The sequence below is a fragment of the Ictalurus punctatus genome, chromosome 3 (genome assembly GCF_001660625.3).
Source record: "Ictalurus punctatus breed USDA103 chromosome 3, Coco_2.0, whole genome shotgun sequence".
Classification (NCBI taxonomy): domain Eukaryota; kingdom Metazoa; phylum Chordata; class Actinopteri; order Siluriformes; family Ictaluridae; genus Ictalurus; species Ictalurus punctatus.
In genome coordinates, this window is record NC_030418.2 from 11,411,105 (window position 1) to 11,428,595 (window position 17,491).

A 17,491-nucleotide genomic window follows, 5' to 3' on the forward strand; every position below is an offset into this window, starting at 1 on the left:
ATTCCATTTTAATTGGATATTTTTACAGTGTGAAATATCTACACTACACAACGCCTCGTTCTTTCAGCGCTGCTGTGGTTTCCCTGGAAACCACTTGATGTGTGAGTTTTAGTGCACTTGGGGAGAACAGTAGGAGCGTGACTGCAGTCTGGTAGTATTAGTGAGCTCTTACAGGGCCAGTAATGAGCCCATTGAATTACATGATTTCTCTCCAGAGGCATCAAATTGACCAGGCTGTTGCACATCTCATGCCAGTGTGTGTAGCTAATTTTGGGCTGAGGCAACAATAAAGTGGGGAGAAAGAAAATGCTTTTAATTACAGACTTATTTGTTTAAAATTCACCAAAGAATTAGTAGTTTATTGTAATCAGTTAAGTAATAAAATAATTAAGTGCTAAAGTCCTTTGTGTTTTTAATTAGTATCATACAATGTCTTGGAAAAATAACTTCAATTTTTTCAACATCAACCGAACAGCCTTCAGCTCTAGAAAAATGTAAGAAATTTGTTAATGACGATAAAAAAAACAAAAAACACTCACTTGATTTTATGGCACGGCCCGGTCTTTAACTCACAGTTTTTTCCATGGAAGCCTTCAGGACACAAACAGTTGTACTCTCCCGCATCATTTAGAAAACAGGTGGCCCCATTTTGACAAGGCTTCTCGTTTTCACACACATGAATATCTGGATATGTAACAAAAAAAAAAAATCAATTATCTAAATTAAGTAAACAAAATTTAAACATGTAGGTTTCATGGTTTTGCAATGAACTGGGAGTTGTTACCTTTGTCACAGAAGCGGCCTGTCCAGCCATCCAAACAGGTGCACTGCCATGGCTGATGACAGGAGCCGTGAACACAGCCGGGCATCCGGACACAGTCCTCACAAAAGGGCCCTCCCCAACCTGGGTCACATCTGCCCAAAAAATTCACAAAAACAGCTCTTTTATAAATCTTTTTAAAAAAATTTTATAAACAACATTATGCTCAAGGTTAAATGAGGCAAACTCATTTAAAATGTGCCATCACCTGTTGTTTATTGAGACTACAGATGAAGCACAGTTGAATAGGCTGCTAACATATCAGCAAAAATTAAACAAGTAATATTTGAGTTCTAATAGTATCTACACACTAGATTTTTAAACCTTGCCACGTGTTTAACATATACTTCACATACCTTAATTGCAGAACCATGCATACATAGCTTTGAAAGCATTTTTTGTATTTATTTGTGTAAACATATTTATAAAAATAGCTGCAACAAAGATGGCAGATGCTATTTGTACCCCAAAATAAATAGTATACATGAAATGTATACTATTATATACTATTTGCAATCACTGTGGGCTAGCACATGCTTCTGACAAGCTAACAGTAAACAGTGAGGCCAGTAGTGGTCCAACAGAGTCCTGACCTGTGGATTGTCTAGCTCTACCACTCTCCTGGCTATATGCACTGTATCGCCAGGGAGTCCGCTGCCTCATTCTGTCATCCCAGCAAGAGAGTTGCTCTCAAGAAACCATCGGTGAGCCCACTTGTGGAGTTTTCATGCAAGGTGAAAACCACCACCTGACCATCACAATGTTATCCAAACATGTGGTGGTGTCTACCCATTTTTGAAATTTCCTTAATTCCAACAGGTCCATGGTGACTACAGGGTCTGGTACCTGTGTGAACTTAATTACCAAGCACAGTAACGTGTCTTACGCATGTTGGGGTGATAGGGTGGCTATTCTCAAAGTATCTCACTTCCTGCAGATGAATTGTGTGGTCTGCTTTGGAGCTTCACAGTGAGCCCAGGCATGATGTGTGCGAGGAGGGTGGATATGTCCTGGATGAGATACTCTTTGGAGGGGCATCAGTTATGCTAATACAGCAGTATCCTTAAACCTCCAGCCATTGATGACAGGGCTGCCTGCATGCATCATGAGAACACCTGCGGTTCTTGAGAGAGGCTGAAGGGTAGGTCTTTGAATCGGAATGCCAGACATTGGAAGGCAATCCACAAAAACATCTGTGTATTACAGTGATGGGAATTACATACAGTGGGGGAAAAAAGTATTTGATCCCCTGCTGATTTTGTACGTTTGCCCACTGACCAAGAAATGATCCGTCTATAACTTTAATGATAGATTTATTTGAACAGTGAGAGACAGAATAACAACAAAAAAATCCAGAAAAACGCACGTCAAAAATGTTATAAATTGATTTGCATTTTAATGAGGGAAATAAGTATTTGACCCCTCTGCAAAACATGACTTAGTACTTGGTTTAAAAACCCTTGTTGGCAATCACAGAGGTCAGACGTTTCTTGTAGTTGGCCACCAGGTTTGCACACATCTCAGGAGGGATTTTGTCCCACTCCTCTTTGCAGATCTTCTCCAAATCATTAAGGTTTCGAGGCTGACGTTTGGCAACTCGAACCTTCAGCTCCCTCCACAGATTTTCTATGGGATTTAGGTCTGGAGACTGCCTAGGTCACTCCAGGACCTTAATGTGCTTCTTCTTGAGCCACTCCTTTGTTGCCTTGGCCCTGTGTTTTGGGTCATTGTCATGCTGGAATATCCATCCACGAGCCATTTTCAATGCCCTGTCTGAGGGAAGGAGGTTTTCACCCAAGATTTGACGGTACATGGCCCCGTCCATCGTCCCTTTGATGCGGTGAAGTTGTCCTGTCCCCTTAGCAGAGAAACACCCCCAAAGCATAATGTTTCCACCTCCATGTTTGACGGTGAGGATGGTGTTCCAGGGGTCATAGGCAGCATTCCTCCTCCTCCAAACACGGCGAGTTGAGTTGATGCCAAAGAGCTCCATTTTGGTCTCATCTGACCTCAACACTTTCACCCAGTTGTCCTCTGAATCATTCAGATGTTCATTGGCAAACTTCAGACGGGCATGTATATGTGCTTTCTTGAGCAGCGGACCTTGCGCGCGCTGCAGGATTTCAGTCCTTCATGGCGTAGTGTGTTACCAATTGTTTTCTTGGTGACTATGGTCCCAGCTGCCTTGAGATCATTGACAAGATCCTCCCGTGTAGTTCTGGGCTGATTCCTCACTGTTCTCATGATCAATGCAACTCCACGAGGTGAGATCTTGCATGGAGCCCCAGGCCGAAGGAGATTGACAGTTCTTTTGTGCTTCTTCCATTTGCGAATAATCGTACCAACTGTTGTCCCCTTCTCACCAAGCTGCTTGGCAATGGTCTTGTAGCCCATTCCAGACTTGTGTAGGTCTACAATCTTGTCCCTGACATCCTTGGAGAGCTCTTTGGTCTTGGCCATGGTGGAGAGTTTGGAATCTGATTGATTGATTGCTTCTGTGGACAGGTGTCTTTTATACAGGTCACAAACTGATATTAGGAGCACTCCCTTTAAGAGTGTGCTCCTAATCTCAGCTCGTTACCTGTATAAAACACACCTGGGAGCCAGAAATCTTTCTGATTGAGAGGGGGTCAAATACTTTTTTCCCTCATTAAAATGCAAATTAATTTATAACATTTTTGACATGCGTTTTTCTGGATTTTCTTGTTGTTATTCTGTCTCTCACTGTTCAAATAAATCTACCATTAAAATTATAGACTGATCATTTCTTTGTCAGTGGGCAAACGTACAAAATCAGCAGGGGATCAAATACTTTTTTCCCTCACTGTATGCCATTACATAGATCCATTCCAGTGTTATTAAATGTAGGGTCTACTCATTTGCTCATTCCTCTGTCCAAGAGGGAATTAACTTCCTGGAATAGAGTGAGAAACTTGGACGGTATGAAATTTACAAGGCCCTTAGTGCAAAAAGTTGGGGGGCTGATGGCAGAACTGGTCTTTATTCCTGTAAATTTGTCATTAGTATTCACTGGTCCGATTTGGTTGTTGACAAAAGAGCAGTGTTTTCGAGTGTAAAGCATCCTCAATGGGCAAACTCCATGGGACACTGTTTAAACAAGATAATGGGGGCATTTCACTGTCACACAGTTCATACGCACGAGGCAATATTCACTAAGAATAGTATTCATGCCATCACCCATCCAGAGACTGAAGCATGCCCAAGCTTTGACTTCCTAACAGAAGGAGTCCAGTTGGGAAAACTGTCCCATCAGAGAGAAATAAACACCATGGACAGTGACTGGGGCAGTATGGTGCCACAGGGGAACTAGGAGCCCCCTAGTGTAAGATCAGAATGCATCAAGACACTGCATCCAGGGGAGTAGCTGTCTACAGCCAACGGTTGTACCCAAATCTGGGATAGCTTTAGTGAACAGCAGGTGAACCACTCTCTCAGTGCCACAACACACTGCCGACTGTGTGCTTTTATTGCTCACTGGAACAAAGTGCCCTGGCCAATAACTGGCCTTACCACATGCATTTTCCTTTACTGCAAATTCTTCTTTTGCTGTATAGCTTCCAGCAACTACACCACACCACAGTCTACACAGGGCACTACAGTCCTGCTTGTGGCCATCAAGACCTGGGTTCCCAATGCTTCTTTCACTAGATGTTTTAACACCTGGAGAGCTTACCCCAGAGTGGATCTGGTGTCCAAAAGGGATGACAAAATTTGCACCCTCAGCCAGGATGTCTGTGTGTCTGCGTCTGACCCTTTGGACATATTTCCTAGGATTTTGACTTTTCTCCATATATCTGCTAAACAGCAGCAGTCTACCTTAAATAATTCTAGTGACATATGTAAGTGTGATACTGTGCACTCTAAATAATCATCAAGATTCATTGTGAGAGGTTTTAGGGAATGTGATTGTATGCATTGTGAATACTGCATCGTACACACACACAGCTATAAACAGTGGATGTTGATAAATTCTTCTCATTCAAGATGGCCACAGTTACACACACTGTATTTGGAAATGCACAGTACATTACATTTCCACTGTATTTGGAAATGTAATATACTGCAGCATGGCTCATAGTTTGTTGGGAAATGCATGGCCAATCTCCAAATTCTTGTTGAAATGTGCCTGTGACTAAACACCTAAGAGTAGATAAGACTTGACCATGCACCTGGATGCTACACTCTATGGCTAAAAGTATGTGGACACCTGACCATCACTTTCATATTTGTTTGTTGAACATACTGTTCTAGAGTTGGCCATCCGTTTGCTGCTGTAACAGCCTCCACGTTTCTGGGAAGGCTTTCCACCAGATTGTGGCGCGTGGCTGTGGGGATTTGTGCCCATTCAGCCACAAGAGCATTAGTAAAATTGGGCACTGATGACTTTGAGAAGGTCAGGTCAACATTCCAATACATCCCAGTGGGGTTGAGGTCAGGGCTCTGTGCTGTCTTTATGGCTCTTGCTTTGTGCACATGGGCACAGTCATGCTGGAATAGGTTTAGGCCCCTTAGTTCCAGTGAAGGGAAATCTTAATGCTACAGCATACAAAGACATTCTAGACAATTGTGTGCTTCCAATATTGTGCAACATTTTGGGGGAAGGTCGATATTGGGTGTGATGGTAATGTGGCCATATACTTTTGGCCATGTATTTCTGCACTTTTTTCTTTTTTTTTTGTTTTAACTTTTTTTTGCTTCTCTAGAAATGGGCAAGCTGCTAGCAGATATCAACTAAAATTGCTCTGGATAATGGAATCCGAGTCACTCATCACTCTGAGCATAGAGGTTCTTGTGGTCTTTAAAAACTTGCTCTCTGTGCAAAGCTGTGCCAAATCTTCAAGCAAGCCAAGATCAACCATTGTCTGCATCTTCCCAATCGATATTTAGATATGCCGTTTATATGACTTTACATTACATTTCATCTGTGTCACTTGTCTAAACCTTGTTGTGAGTACCATAGTCAGCAGTTACTTTGTCAGTTATGCTGAGATGATGAGAGTGCCTCATAATCAGGTTACCTGCAATCACCTACATCATCACACAAGAATGTATTTATAAATCACATTCTGTGTGTAGAATTGTGCACATGCCTGGTTTATACATAAAAATATGCGTGGTTGATAAAGGGGGCCCCAGGTGTTTCACAACTCTACTGGCAGTAATTCTGAGTCCATAGAACCACAGTTACACATGGAACTAGAGTTATCTAAGATGGTGTTGTGTTTACATAGTTGCCTAGCTTCATATTTGTAGACCTTTCTTTATATTACATTAAAGTACATTGTGCAGTATGCAGCCCGACACATGACAAGAAAGGCCAGTAGTTAAGTCATATGGTCAAGTTTGCAATTAACTGATGAAATATACAGTATATTAGAATTGATGATTCAGGTGCACCTGTCACTAGGCAAACTCAGGATGGGGCAATTATCTTATCTAATTTAACAGACTGAACAATAGCGCAAGAGGTAGAGGTTAAAGTACATCGAAACATATATGCCATAAGTTCATTGTACCAAAATGACTTATAATGAAGCTTGGATTTGTTATTTTACCATAATATTTAGGTATTTGTTGTACATTTAAAATTTTTTAGGTCATGACCACTAATGTTACCTGCAGTCACCATCTTCAGCACACTTCCCATGGCCAAGTTTACAGGAGCAGTTTGCGACAGTAGTTGGTGGAAACAAGTCTGTCGAAGAAGAAAACAACAAACTAGTTTCAGTCAAGAGTGATTAAGTATTCACTCACTAAAATAACTTTGACTTGCACTTGAAGCTATAATAAAAAGGGATCAAGGTTAGATTTGTGTCTGTTACTGCCATGCCCACAATATCATCTTTTATTCAATTCTATATGATTCTATTATAAGGTTAGCCACTAAGAAATTCATGTGATATGTTTAAAATAACAGTGCTGGAGGATACTAATTCTTGTGTTTTGAACTCTGACCTGGCAGTATGTGTGACTAGCAGCAGACGTGGTGTCCCTTTTCAACAGTTTATGTAGCACTTCCATAGTGACTCTGTAGTGATGGAACAGCTGGCAAACCACGAGGCTGCACCCTTAGACAGCTGTGCCCTGCTGGGTGGGTAATTTGTTTTGACAAGCTGCCAGTGAGTGATATTTTGAAGGTTTCATGGAGAGTATAAATGGCTAATTAGTTCTGTTTCCTTTTGCTTTAATGTTTGCTTTGTGTGAATTAGTTACAGTAGGCCAAAATACTTCATATCTCAGCTGTAATTACAATTAAGTGTACAGTGCTGCTTGAAAGCTTGTGAACCCTTTAGAATTTTCTATATATCTGCATAAATATGGCTTAAAACATCATCAGCTTTTCACACAAGTCCTACAATAGACAAAGAGAACCCAATTAAGCAAATGAGTTAAAAAAAATATTATACTCGGTCATTTATTTATTGAGTAAAATGACCCAATATTTCATATCTGTGAGTAGCAAAAGTATGCAAACCTCTAGGATTAGCAGTTAATTTGAAGGTGAAATTAGAGTCAGGTGGGATCAGTCAATCAGTGGGATAACAATCAGGTGTGAATGATTTATTTAAAAAATGTTTTATTTAAAGAACAGGAATTTATCAAAGTCTGATCTTCACATGTTTGTGGAAGTGTATCATGGCATGAACAAATTAGATTTCTGAGGATCTCAGAAAAAGAGATGTTGATACTCATCAGGCTGGAAAAGGTTAAGAAAAACATCTCTTAAGAGTTTGAACTCCACCAATCCACAGTCAGACAGATTGTGTAAAAATGGAGGAAATTCAAGACCATTGTTAACTTCCCGGAGAGATCAACCAACAAAAACCACTCCAAGAGCAAGATGTGTAATAGTCTATGAGGTAACCAAGGAGCCTAAAGTAACTTCTAAGCAACTGAAGGTCTCTCTGACATATTATAAATATTAATATTAATGTTCATGAGTCCACCATCAGGAGAACACTGACCAACAATGGTGTGCATGGAAGAGTTGCAAGGAGAAAGCCACTGCCCTGCAAAATGAACATCACTGCCCTTATGCAGTTCAAAGGTCATGTGGACAAGCCAGAAGACTATTGGAAAAATGTTTTGTGGATGGATGAGAGCAAAATAAATAAATAAATCTGTGAAACATGCCGGTGGTAGTATTATGGTTTGGAACTGTCTTGCTGCATCTGGGCCGGGACGGTTTGCCATCATTGATGGAACAATGAATTCTGAATTATACCAGCAAATTCTAAAGAAAAATGTTAGGACATCTATTCATGAGCTTCTGTCTATTAACAGAATCTCAAGAGAAAGTGGGTCATGCAGCAAGATAACGACCCTAAACACACAAGTAGTTCTAATAAAGAATGGTTAAAGAAGAATAAAGTTAATGTTTTGGAATGGCCAAGTCAAAGTCTTGACCTTAATCCAGAAGAAATGTTGTGGAAGCACCTGAAGTAAGCAGTTCATGTGAGGAAACCCACCAACATCCCAGAGTTGAAGCTGTTCTGTACTGAGGAATGGGCCAAAATTCCTCCAAGCTGATGTGCTGGACTGATAAACACTTAGTTGCAGTTTTTGCTGCACAAGGGGGTCACAAAAGATACTAAAAGCAAAGGTTCACATATGTTTGCCACTCAAAGATATGTAATATTGGATTATTTTCCTCAATAAATAAATGACCAAGTATAATGTTTTTGTCTCATTTGTTTAATTGGGTTCTCTTTATCATCTTTTAGGACTTGTGTGGATATCTGATGTTTTAGCTCATATTCATGCAGAAATATAGAAACTTCTAAAGGGTTCACAAACTTTCAAGCACCACTGTATTTCATGACATTTGAGCAAGTTTCCTTACTTGGAGGGTCATAATTTTGGCCACATTAATAGGTTCTAATTTATATTTCATTACAAGAAGTGGAAATCAGTTCACTTCTTCTTGCTTCTACTGTCCAAATGCAAGTATAGCAAGTGTATAGCATGTATATAGCAAGTATAGCATGCAAGTATAGTTTTGGAATATTTGCATTGCTACTTCAAATCTGTGTCTTTGTCTGTGTCTTTGTTGTATTTAAGTTCGATGTCATCTTGATTATAATTCTATAAAGTGATAAAATAGAATGAATAAAATAGAATGATAAAATGATCAGTGGGCTGGTTTTGCAGCATTTTGTACTTAGTACACATTCTATATGCCATTGAGTATGCTGTGTGTGTGCAAGTGTGTGTGTGTGTGCAAGTGTGTGTGTGTGTGTGTGTGTGTGTGTGTGTGTGTGTGTGTGTGTTCTGGTGGGACAGGAATGTTTTCAAGCTGCTGCCTGTAAGAGCTTTGTTTCAACACCACTGGAATTCACTACTGCTTAGGTCCCAGCCCCCAGAGTGTTTCCTGACACTCTCCCAACTAGCTCAGATTATTATGTATATAGGAAATATTTATCCTTAGTACCAAACATTATTATATGGATTTAATTTAAGCCAAGCTTATAGCAGATAGCAAAAACATTTTGTCCAGCATTATGGGATTGGAACTATTGCTTCTCTGCTTTTTGGGGAAAACATTGCCTCATTTCTAACTGATTCCTCTGATATATTTTTTTATTTCTATAATTTAAAAAAAGAGACATAATGCCATACCACTACATTTGAAATGACACTACTTCACACAGGCTGGTATGATATTTTCCATTTAAACTGGCTCTCTGTAAAACATGTATTCATGGGAGCGTAGCGAAACGCAAACAATGCACACCTGGCTTTTTTGTGCCTTCAGTGCAACAGCTGAAAAGTACTAACAGTTATCTGAGAGTGTTCGGAGCAATCCAGAGCAACAATAGAACGAGTAATCTCTTAAATAGAGACAGCTGGGAAAGCCATGGATTAGTTCTAAATGGAGTTACAGCAACATTTAAGAACTAAACAGAGTGCACTGTCAAACAGTCCTTTTCATGACTTACTTGTGTAGCTGTTTTTTCTACTTTGAATGTTTGGTGGAATCACATATGCCCTTTTCAATACAAAATTGTTTATTATTCATAATTACTAGCAATAGTCTGATTTTGGTACAGTTTTACTGTGTAATTTGCTGAAGGGAATCAGATTGGATATGTGCAAGGTTTGCAGACGTGAGATGTAAAACACTTACAGTTGTAGCCAAGATAATGCTTTTTTTCCCCTCAGTGGTCTTGTCCTCATGACTATAGTGCCTGCCTTTCATTCCAGATGAGCTCCAAACAAACCACATGAGTCAGGGAAACCATTCTGGCTCAGTCCCATAGTGGGCCTAGGCACAAATTGCTTCAAACAGCCAAGAGCACTATGGCCAGATGAACCAACAAGCTGCCAATTGACACAGGGCCTGAATAAAGAAACACTTGGCACCAGGTGATTACTAAGGTGTTTTTTTTCTCCATAGGTTGTATACCTGAAATTCTTGTACATTACAAATTCTAAATTGATTCATATTTGACCTTTATTGAAGCATGCTCCCATAAGCTCCCACAAGCCATGACAATTAATTCAATTATTAACCATTTTTTAAAGACAACAGTGCTGTGATGTGACTCTCTCTGCCTATCATTCTTTCTCTTACTCCTGAAGGATGTAGTCTCAACCACTCGCCTCTGGAGGGATGTCACTCAGCAGATCTAGTCAGTAGGCTTCATGTTCAAACCACAGGGAGCTAAATTTACTCTGGCCGTGAAATTCTATCCCAGATCTCCTGCACCCCTGTGGCCATGGCCAGCACCCTGGTGCCAGTGGAGCATGCAGGTTTGGTTTCCTTCATTTCAATCCTTTGAAGGACTGTGCGCCTGCTGCCACTCCACGCGCCTTGAAGTGTGTGCGTGTGTGCTTAAGCTTAGGGACTGTAGGCTGGCTGGAAGGAAGAAGCTGAACACTTAACATCTGAAGGGGAGTTGTAACCAGATCCCTGTGAAGTTAAGGATCATTCAATCCCAGCATCTACTTGGCTGTTTCTACCCCAAGAAAAACATTTAGCCAGTACAGATTTAGCATCTTATCCCCTGGCTCCAATTTGCTAATGAAGGTTTAGCCTAAAATCTGGTAGTTCTTTTCAGAGGCAGTGTGTTAAGGATGTGATAGTTTTACCTTGTATTCTGTGACACACTGCACACTTTACCACCAATAATAATAATCTTCAACAACCAGAAAATAATAGCATAGCAACGAGATGCATCAGCCTACACTGCCTACATCCCCAACCCCCTCCACCTTCTGGACCTCAGATAACTGTTTTATGTTATACTCTTTATGAAAGTTGTACATCATGATTTTATGTCACTGGCATAGGCATTAGCATACTGACGCAATAAATTCCCGGAGTAGGCACATACCTCCATCTTATACAAGATATTTGTGACAAAAGACAGATACTCATTTGGAATTCACTTGGTAATGAATGCAGCAGTGCAATAATTTTGTGGATTTTTTAGATGTCACATAACTCATTCAATTTATTCAGTACAAGCCATGTTGTATAATCTCAATATTAGGTTATCTTTTGCTGGTGTGTTTTCATAGTCAGAGAGATATATTTACCTTGGCCTTCACAGTTTGAGATGAGCCAACCACAACTACCCCATAGAAGCAAAGTCAGAGTAACCCTCTGTATCATGATGCAGTGCAAGCTGAAACAGAACAAGATCATTTTTGTTAAAATGTAAGAAAATACAACATGAAATAAAGGGGCCTAGATTTGTCTTGATCTTAGCAGTCAAGTTAGCAATTAATGATTGATTTTACAGCAAATTATGTGGGGGGGAAACCCCTTAGTGATCATATCCAATTTTGCTATTTGTATTCAATAAATGCATTTCAGTGGAAGATTATAGAAAGCTACACAACTGAATGGTGTGGCAAATATGTCACAGCCTGTTAAATTTGCTCTGGGTTGCTTGAGCAAATATACCAGGGACTGCATGACTCCAAAAGGATTAAATCACAACAGGTATAAATGACACTTGCCTTTAGGCGATTTAAAACCATATATTTACATTTTTCATATGTTGTAGGTTGCACAGTACAGTACATGAGTCAGCACAGGTTTTAGTAGCTCTGTGAACACAGTGCTTTGTCCTGGAATAATTACTGAATAGAATAATTGCCTACATCTGCACCAATAAGACAACAAACCTAAAAATGCATCTTTTGTTAGGAGCTCTTTTCCACTGACTAAACTCAGCAACCACCTCAAGCTCAAACAGTAGGGAAACCTGACTACAGAACAGTTAACAGACACTTTCTTAATAATTCAGGCAACTCTGTGAATCTTTTATGGTGGACATTTACAACAACAACATGCCACTCCTTGTTTGCGTATTGACACAACTACAGATACAGGAAATTACACTTGTACAGAGATTTGCACTATTGCACACCTTTATGTTGATGCAGTCATCTATTTTTTTTTATTTATTTATTTTTTTTAAAGATAGTCATTAGGAGCAATATTACACGAAATTAGCAAGCCTGTCATTGTAAATTACATTTTATTTATCTGAAAATGACCTCACAGACCTTAATAACTCATCCAAATGATATTACTATTCTCACCACTCAGAGAAATAGTAAGTTGACCTTTCCAGCTCCTGGAACTGAGAGAGAATGAAAGGGTATATTTTTTCAAGACACTCTTGGCTTGAGGTTTCCTGTCCTTCACGGTTGTTACACATCAACTCTGCAGATTGCATTGACACTTCTAATTGCCAGTGAACCCATTTTGGTTGTTCACCTATTACATTGAACCTTGAAGCCATTAATAACAACAAACAGGAAATACTTTAAACATAGAAACAATTTAAATCTCTAACTGGAAGCATTGTCAGTCATATCAGACAGTCACTATTTGTTGTCCTTGATCCTGGGGAATGCCAAATCAATTATCAGTTAAACTTGCTGCCCTATCTTTCATCCTTGCACCTGGATAGTGAAAATAAACAAGCTATATTTATCTATTCATGTCACTCTCACAGCTCAATCACTCAGCCATTGATTATACTAGGTAGTATTTTTAGCCGTGTGTAATCAGCCTGTGTTTGTTAACAGCATGCTGAAAATGAAGTGAGAGTATCTATTCTGGCTGTTTTCCACATGGGTATCTCACCTCTGTGCATTCTGGTAGTGTATTCATCATCCAGCTGAGATCATTTAACAACCATTAGCAGGTGGAGGAAAGTTTAGTGGTCGTTTCTCTCTAAACTTTGCATTTGCCACATATTGTCTTTGTGGCACATTTCATGAATTCAATTTTAACCATTTTAATCAGCAGACGATTCTGTTCGTGAAACTCCATTACTATATATTTCTAAAGATGCGAACGCCTGTTTAATTATCATCTTCAGGCTTATCTTAAAATTAGCTCTGAGGCAACAATGCACCCCTAATGTCACACTCTCAAGGTTAATGTCAGTAGCCAGATTCAAAGAAACAGCTAAGGTGTGAGTAGAAGTTGCTGGTACGATATTCTTGGAAAGGTGTTTTAAGTACTGTTGCAACTTTTAGTTTGATAGCAATCAGGCAGACAAACTCCATCTCTGCATTCCTTTGGAAGTTAAAGTAATTGCTTATATACTGTAAGGCAATATTCTCTGTGGCGAAGGGGGTAAGTTGTTGAATGCTTGGAGTGAATCTGTTAATTGTATTAATGTATAATTACTTATTGATGAATTCATTTGAGGCCTATAAATGATTCAGAGAAAACAAAAATATTGCATTATCACAGATTCGTTTCCCATGTTTGGTGCAATAAAATTCATTATTACAGGTTTATGAATATCAAGAAAAAGAAGTACACTCCAAAGATGCATGTGACCTATTTACTTATCTCAAATAGCAGCCACCATATATGCAATGTATGCAAAATCTACAATATCACTGAAAATAGAAGCAAGATGCTGTGAGAGCACAGTAAATGCCTGTGTCTCCCATCACTCCTACAGTATTTCTCGGTTATCTTTACACAATACTTGAAAATTACATAGAGGAATGTACATGAGTAGAGGTATAGAATTTGCTAGTCAGTGAAAAAGAGAGCTCAATAAATACACTCACTGATACTGTAGATTTTACACACCTGGCTTGAGAAGGCTGGCTCAGAAAAGTGCAGGAGTCTTCAGGTGATGATAAAGTGATGCGTACGTGCACACACACATACACACACACACACACACACACACACACACACACACACACACACACACACACACACACACACACACACAGTGAACAACTCTGAGGGTAAACCCAACACAACTCAGTCAAGTACATTCACACACACTGGCAGAGGAGCAAGCTGGTAGTGAGGCAGGGTTTGTTGATAGGAATGCTTGTTGGGAAAATCAGGCAGAATAAAGACAGGCAGGGATCCACCTCCCTACTCAATACCACAACCTGCCCAAGGACCAGCTCTTAAAGAGACAGATTCAGCTTCTCCACCTCTCTTTTACCACAGCATACACACATGCACAGCTTGTGTGCCTGTATTCCCCCCACCCCCCTCCCCAGCCACACTTTTTCACTACTCCACAGTTTTGTGGAATTTGGCAGATATTTTATTAAGTTAAATCATTATTTCTGTGTGGATAGGGTATGTAGGCGTTCTCTGTTAACTGTTTGTGGTCTAGCAGGAATGTTTACGAATATTGTAGCATTGAGAGTCTTTCAGGGTTGCTGTAGTGAGAGGCTAAACTCGTAACATTTGAAGGCGAATGTGACCATACATTTAGCTGCCAGCAACAGTGAGGAGAGGATCACTTTTCAGTGGATTATCTCAGCAATATGCAGCCGTGTAGTGTTTTAAAACAGGCATGTACATGTTCACTCCACTGTCATGTTCACGCCACCGGATGACGAAAGACTCAAACAACCCCACACAGTGTGTACATCGTATGTGCACATGAGGAATGAGAAAACAGACATGAAATAGTATCTTGGAAAGTATTCTTTTGCTAAATGCTGAAGTATTACTTGAAGTATTTTTACATGCAATAAAAACATGTGCAAGACAAATTTATAGCTGGTAGGTCCATGAAGAAATCTAACATTTCTAAAATAATGTATTATTTTAGAATTAATTTTGTTATCACAGTGCTTCTTTAAATGACCTGTATTGTATTGTATTACCTCATTAAACACCTGTCAGACTATGCATCTATTCCTTAACATTAATATCTCCATGCCATCAGGTACTGTGATGGTTCATGGTTTTTATTCACATGATTCCATTCATATACAGTAGCTTACATGTGCTCCTGAGTAATGTTTTGCTCTGTAGGATTTAAAGCCATTAAAGTCCCCATTAATGAAAAAGCATTCTACACTCATTTTGATTTGATTTGATTACTCAGGCTATATTTATATTGGGATAATAACATATCTATAATCCTGAATATTCAGCTCAGCCACATTTGTCTCACTTACTACCAGCAGCCTGATGATGATGTGCGTACTGAATATTAAGTAGTATATTTTCATCGACCTGCTGTTCTCTATTTTCTGCTTCTTCCAGTGTAAGTTTGTAAAGCTAAAAACATGATTACAATTCATGAAATTTGGATTACTTACATTAGCTAATATTGAAATGCACTGATGTCTCAAATATTTTCATGCCTGATGTCATAAACACACTCACTGATTGATTCTTATCTGTCTGTCTCTGTCGCTGGTCTGGTAGCTTCACGCTAACTTGAATAGTGTGTGTTGATTTATACACACAGAGATAAGGAACTCTTTCTACCTTTCTACATAGGCGAATCATGATAGTATTCACAACTACTTTAGTTTCCAAGCAATGCATTTCATAGCATTCTTCCCAGATTGGCCCCATTACAGATCTGCATTCCCAGCACTGTTGTGCAGTTTTCACTGTTATCACCAGCTTATCTGTCAACATGTCATATCACAGCAAACCAGCGACTACATTTCCCAACCTGCACTGCGGCCTACAAACATGGCCGCCATGGACCGCAATTCCCAGAACACTCACATTCATTCTAATCACACACACCTGCATCCAATTCACACAACAATCACACCACACATATAAGAGACTGTTCAAACACTGTTCTTTGCGAAGTATAGGCTCAGTTGCCTTCTGTCTCTGTCATTACCAAACCTTGATACTGTGTTTGTTTATTCTGGTTTTGACCTTGTTCTCATTTACAACCTTGTCTCTTTTCCTTACCTAGTTTGGACTGTTTTCCTGATCGACTGACTCTTGCTTGCCTATGTACCTTGATTTCTGCCTGATCCTTTGTACTTATTGGATTAAACTAATTAACCTGCACTTGCTTCTGTCTCAGCCTCCATTAAATGACACATCACCTCAATGGGAAGTCTCATCTAGTTCGTTCACATACAAAACTCTTCCTTTTGTCAGTTCAGTCCCTGAAGTCTACTGTGCTAAATAAACACTCAGTAGTGTTAACTGGAATTTCAGCAGGCATATTTTTACAGCGCATGACAGAATGTAAACTCAACTAGACTTTAGATTTGAGCTTTTTTGTTTGTTTGTTTGTTTGTTTGTTTTGTTCTATGTTGATTAGAGATCAATTTTAGTACTTTAGTTTAGAAAATTTTTGAATTGGAAATGGTGCATGTGCTTGCCAGTTAAAGCAGAATGGCCTGAGATATTTAAAATGAACTTCCTAGAAAATAATACTCACCACATACCTTAGATATTTAGTGGATATCAAAAGAATTCATAAGTAAAAATGAGTATTACTATATTCATGGATCTTCAGGAATGCCATTTTGTATGGTTCTTATGTACACTTCATCCCTGTTACACTGCATCAGGTGTACACTCACATCTCAAGCAGAGAAATGGATAACACACTGTATTCTTGCTATGATAAGCTCACTGGAAAATGTGTTGTGTGTCCATGGTGGGTTCTGTTTCTATAGCAACAGAGGAAGGATGCTGCTTCTGTGTGGAAAGGTTGTCCACTGGAGCTTCCTTTCCCTGATATGTCACCATATTGCGTTAGTGTGGGGCATATGGCACACACTGAATCATATGACAGTTTCAATTCTTATGTCCACCAAGCTCAGATGTTATTCCTTATTTGTTAACAAATCAGGCAATCTTCAGTCCTTTCAATATTTCTGTCACCATTTTTCTTGAAGTCATAGGTACACTTCACTGAGCTGATATTTTGTTGGTAGCTATATTCAAGATAATATTTGAACTCTAATTGCCAGCATTGTTAACACTTTTCCACTGAAACTGAAATAATACTAGGAAAAAGCAAAGTGTTGTTGAAAATTCAAGAAATTAGCGATTTCTCTGTCTTTCATTTCATCAACATATTTGAAAAAGGGCATTATTCAATTTATCTCTCTCATCATCTCCTTCTCTCTCCATCTCTCAGTCACTGTTACACGCATACCTGTACCCTGTTCTCAGATTAATTTAATCACCCTCGTGTGTTCTGCCTGAGATTGCATACATATTTCAATGCCAGGCAGAGTAGATTATGGGTTCTATTGCAGTTTTATTGGAAAGTGTTGGTATTTATGAACTCTGTTTAAATGCCACTCATCTGTGCTGAGCCACAAAGAACATAGCAATGTATCCACCAAGAAAGTCTGAGCCTGATGACCAGTCACAGATGAATAATAAAAGGCCCCAAGTTAGAATACATTACA

The 17,491-nt window shown here is 39.3% G+C and overlaps 1 protein-coding gene across 6 annotated transcripts in view; it reads right to left on the reverse strand.

The window, feature by feature from the left end:
* dlk2 (delta-like 2 homolog (Drosophila)) overlaps window positions 1–17,491 on the reverse strand; it is a 31,613-nt gene that overhangs the window by 4,045 nt on the left and 10,077 nt on the right. For 3 of the 6 annotated variants that reach the window (XM_047154323.2, XM_047154322.2, XM_017464136.3), the window contains 4 exons: window positions 11,384–11,472; window positions 6,458–6,536; window positions 785–915; window positions 540–684 (listed from right to left, as the gene is read on the reverse strand). In XM_047154323.2, coding sequence (XP_047010279.2) covers window positions 540–684; window positions 785–915; window positions 6,458–6,536; window positions 11,384–11,459 — 431 coding nt within the window. In that variant the 5' untranslated portion in view covers window positions 11,460–11,472. Of the gene's footprint in view, window positions 1–539; window positions 685–784; window positions 916–6,457; window positions 6,537–6,796; window positions 7,205–11,383; window positions 11,473–13,894; window positions 14,322–17,491 lie in introns of those variants that run through there. The other 3 variants (XM_017464138.3, XM_017464137.3, XM_017464139.3) reach the window with 3 other exon arrangements.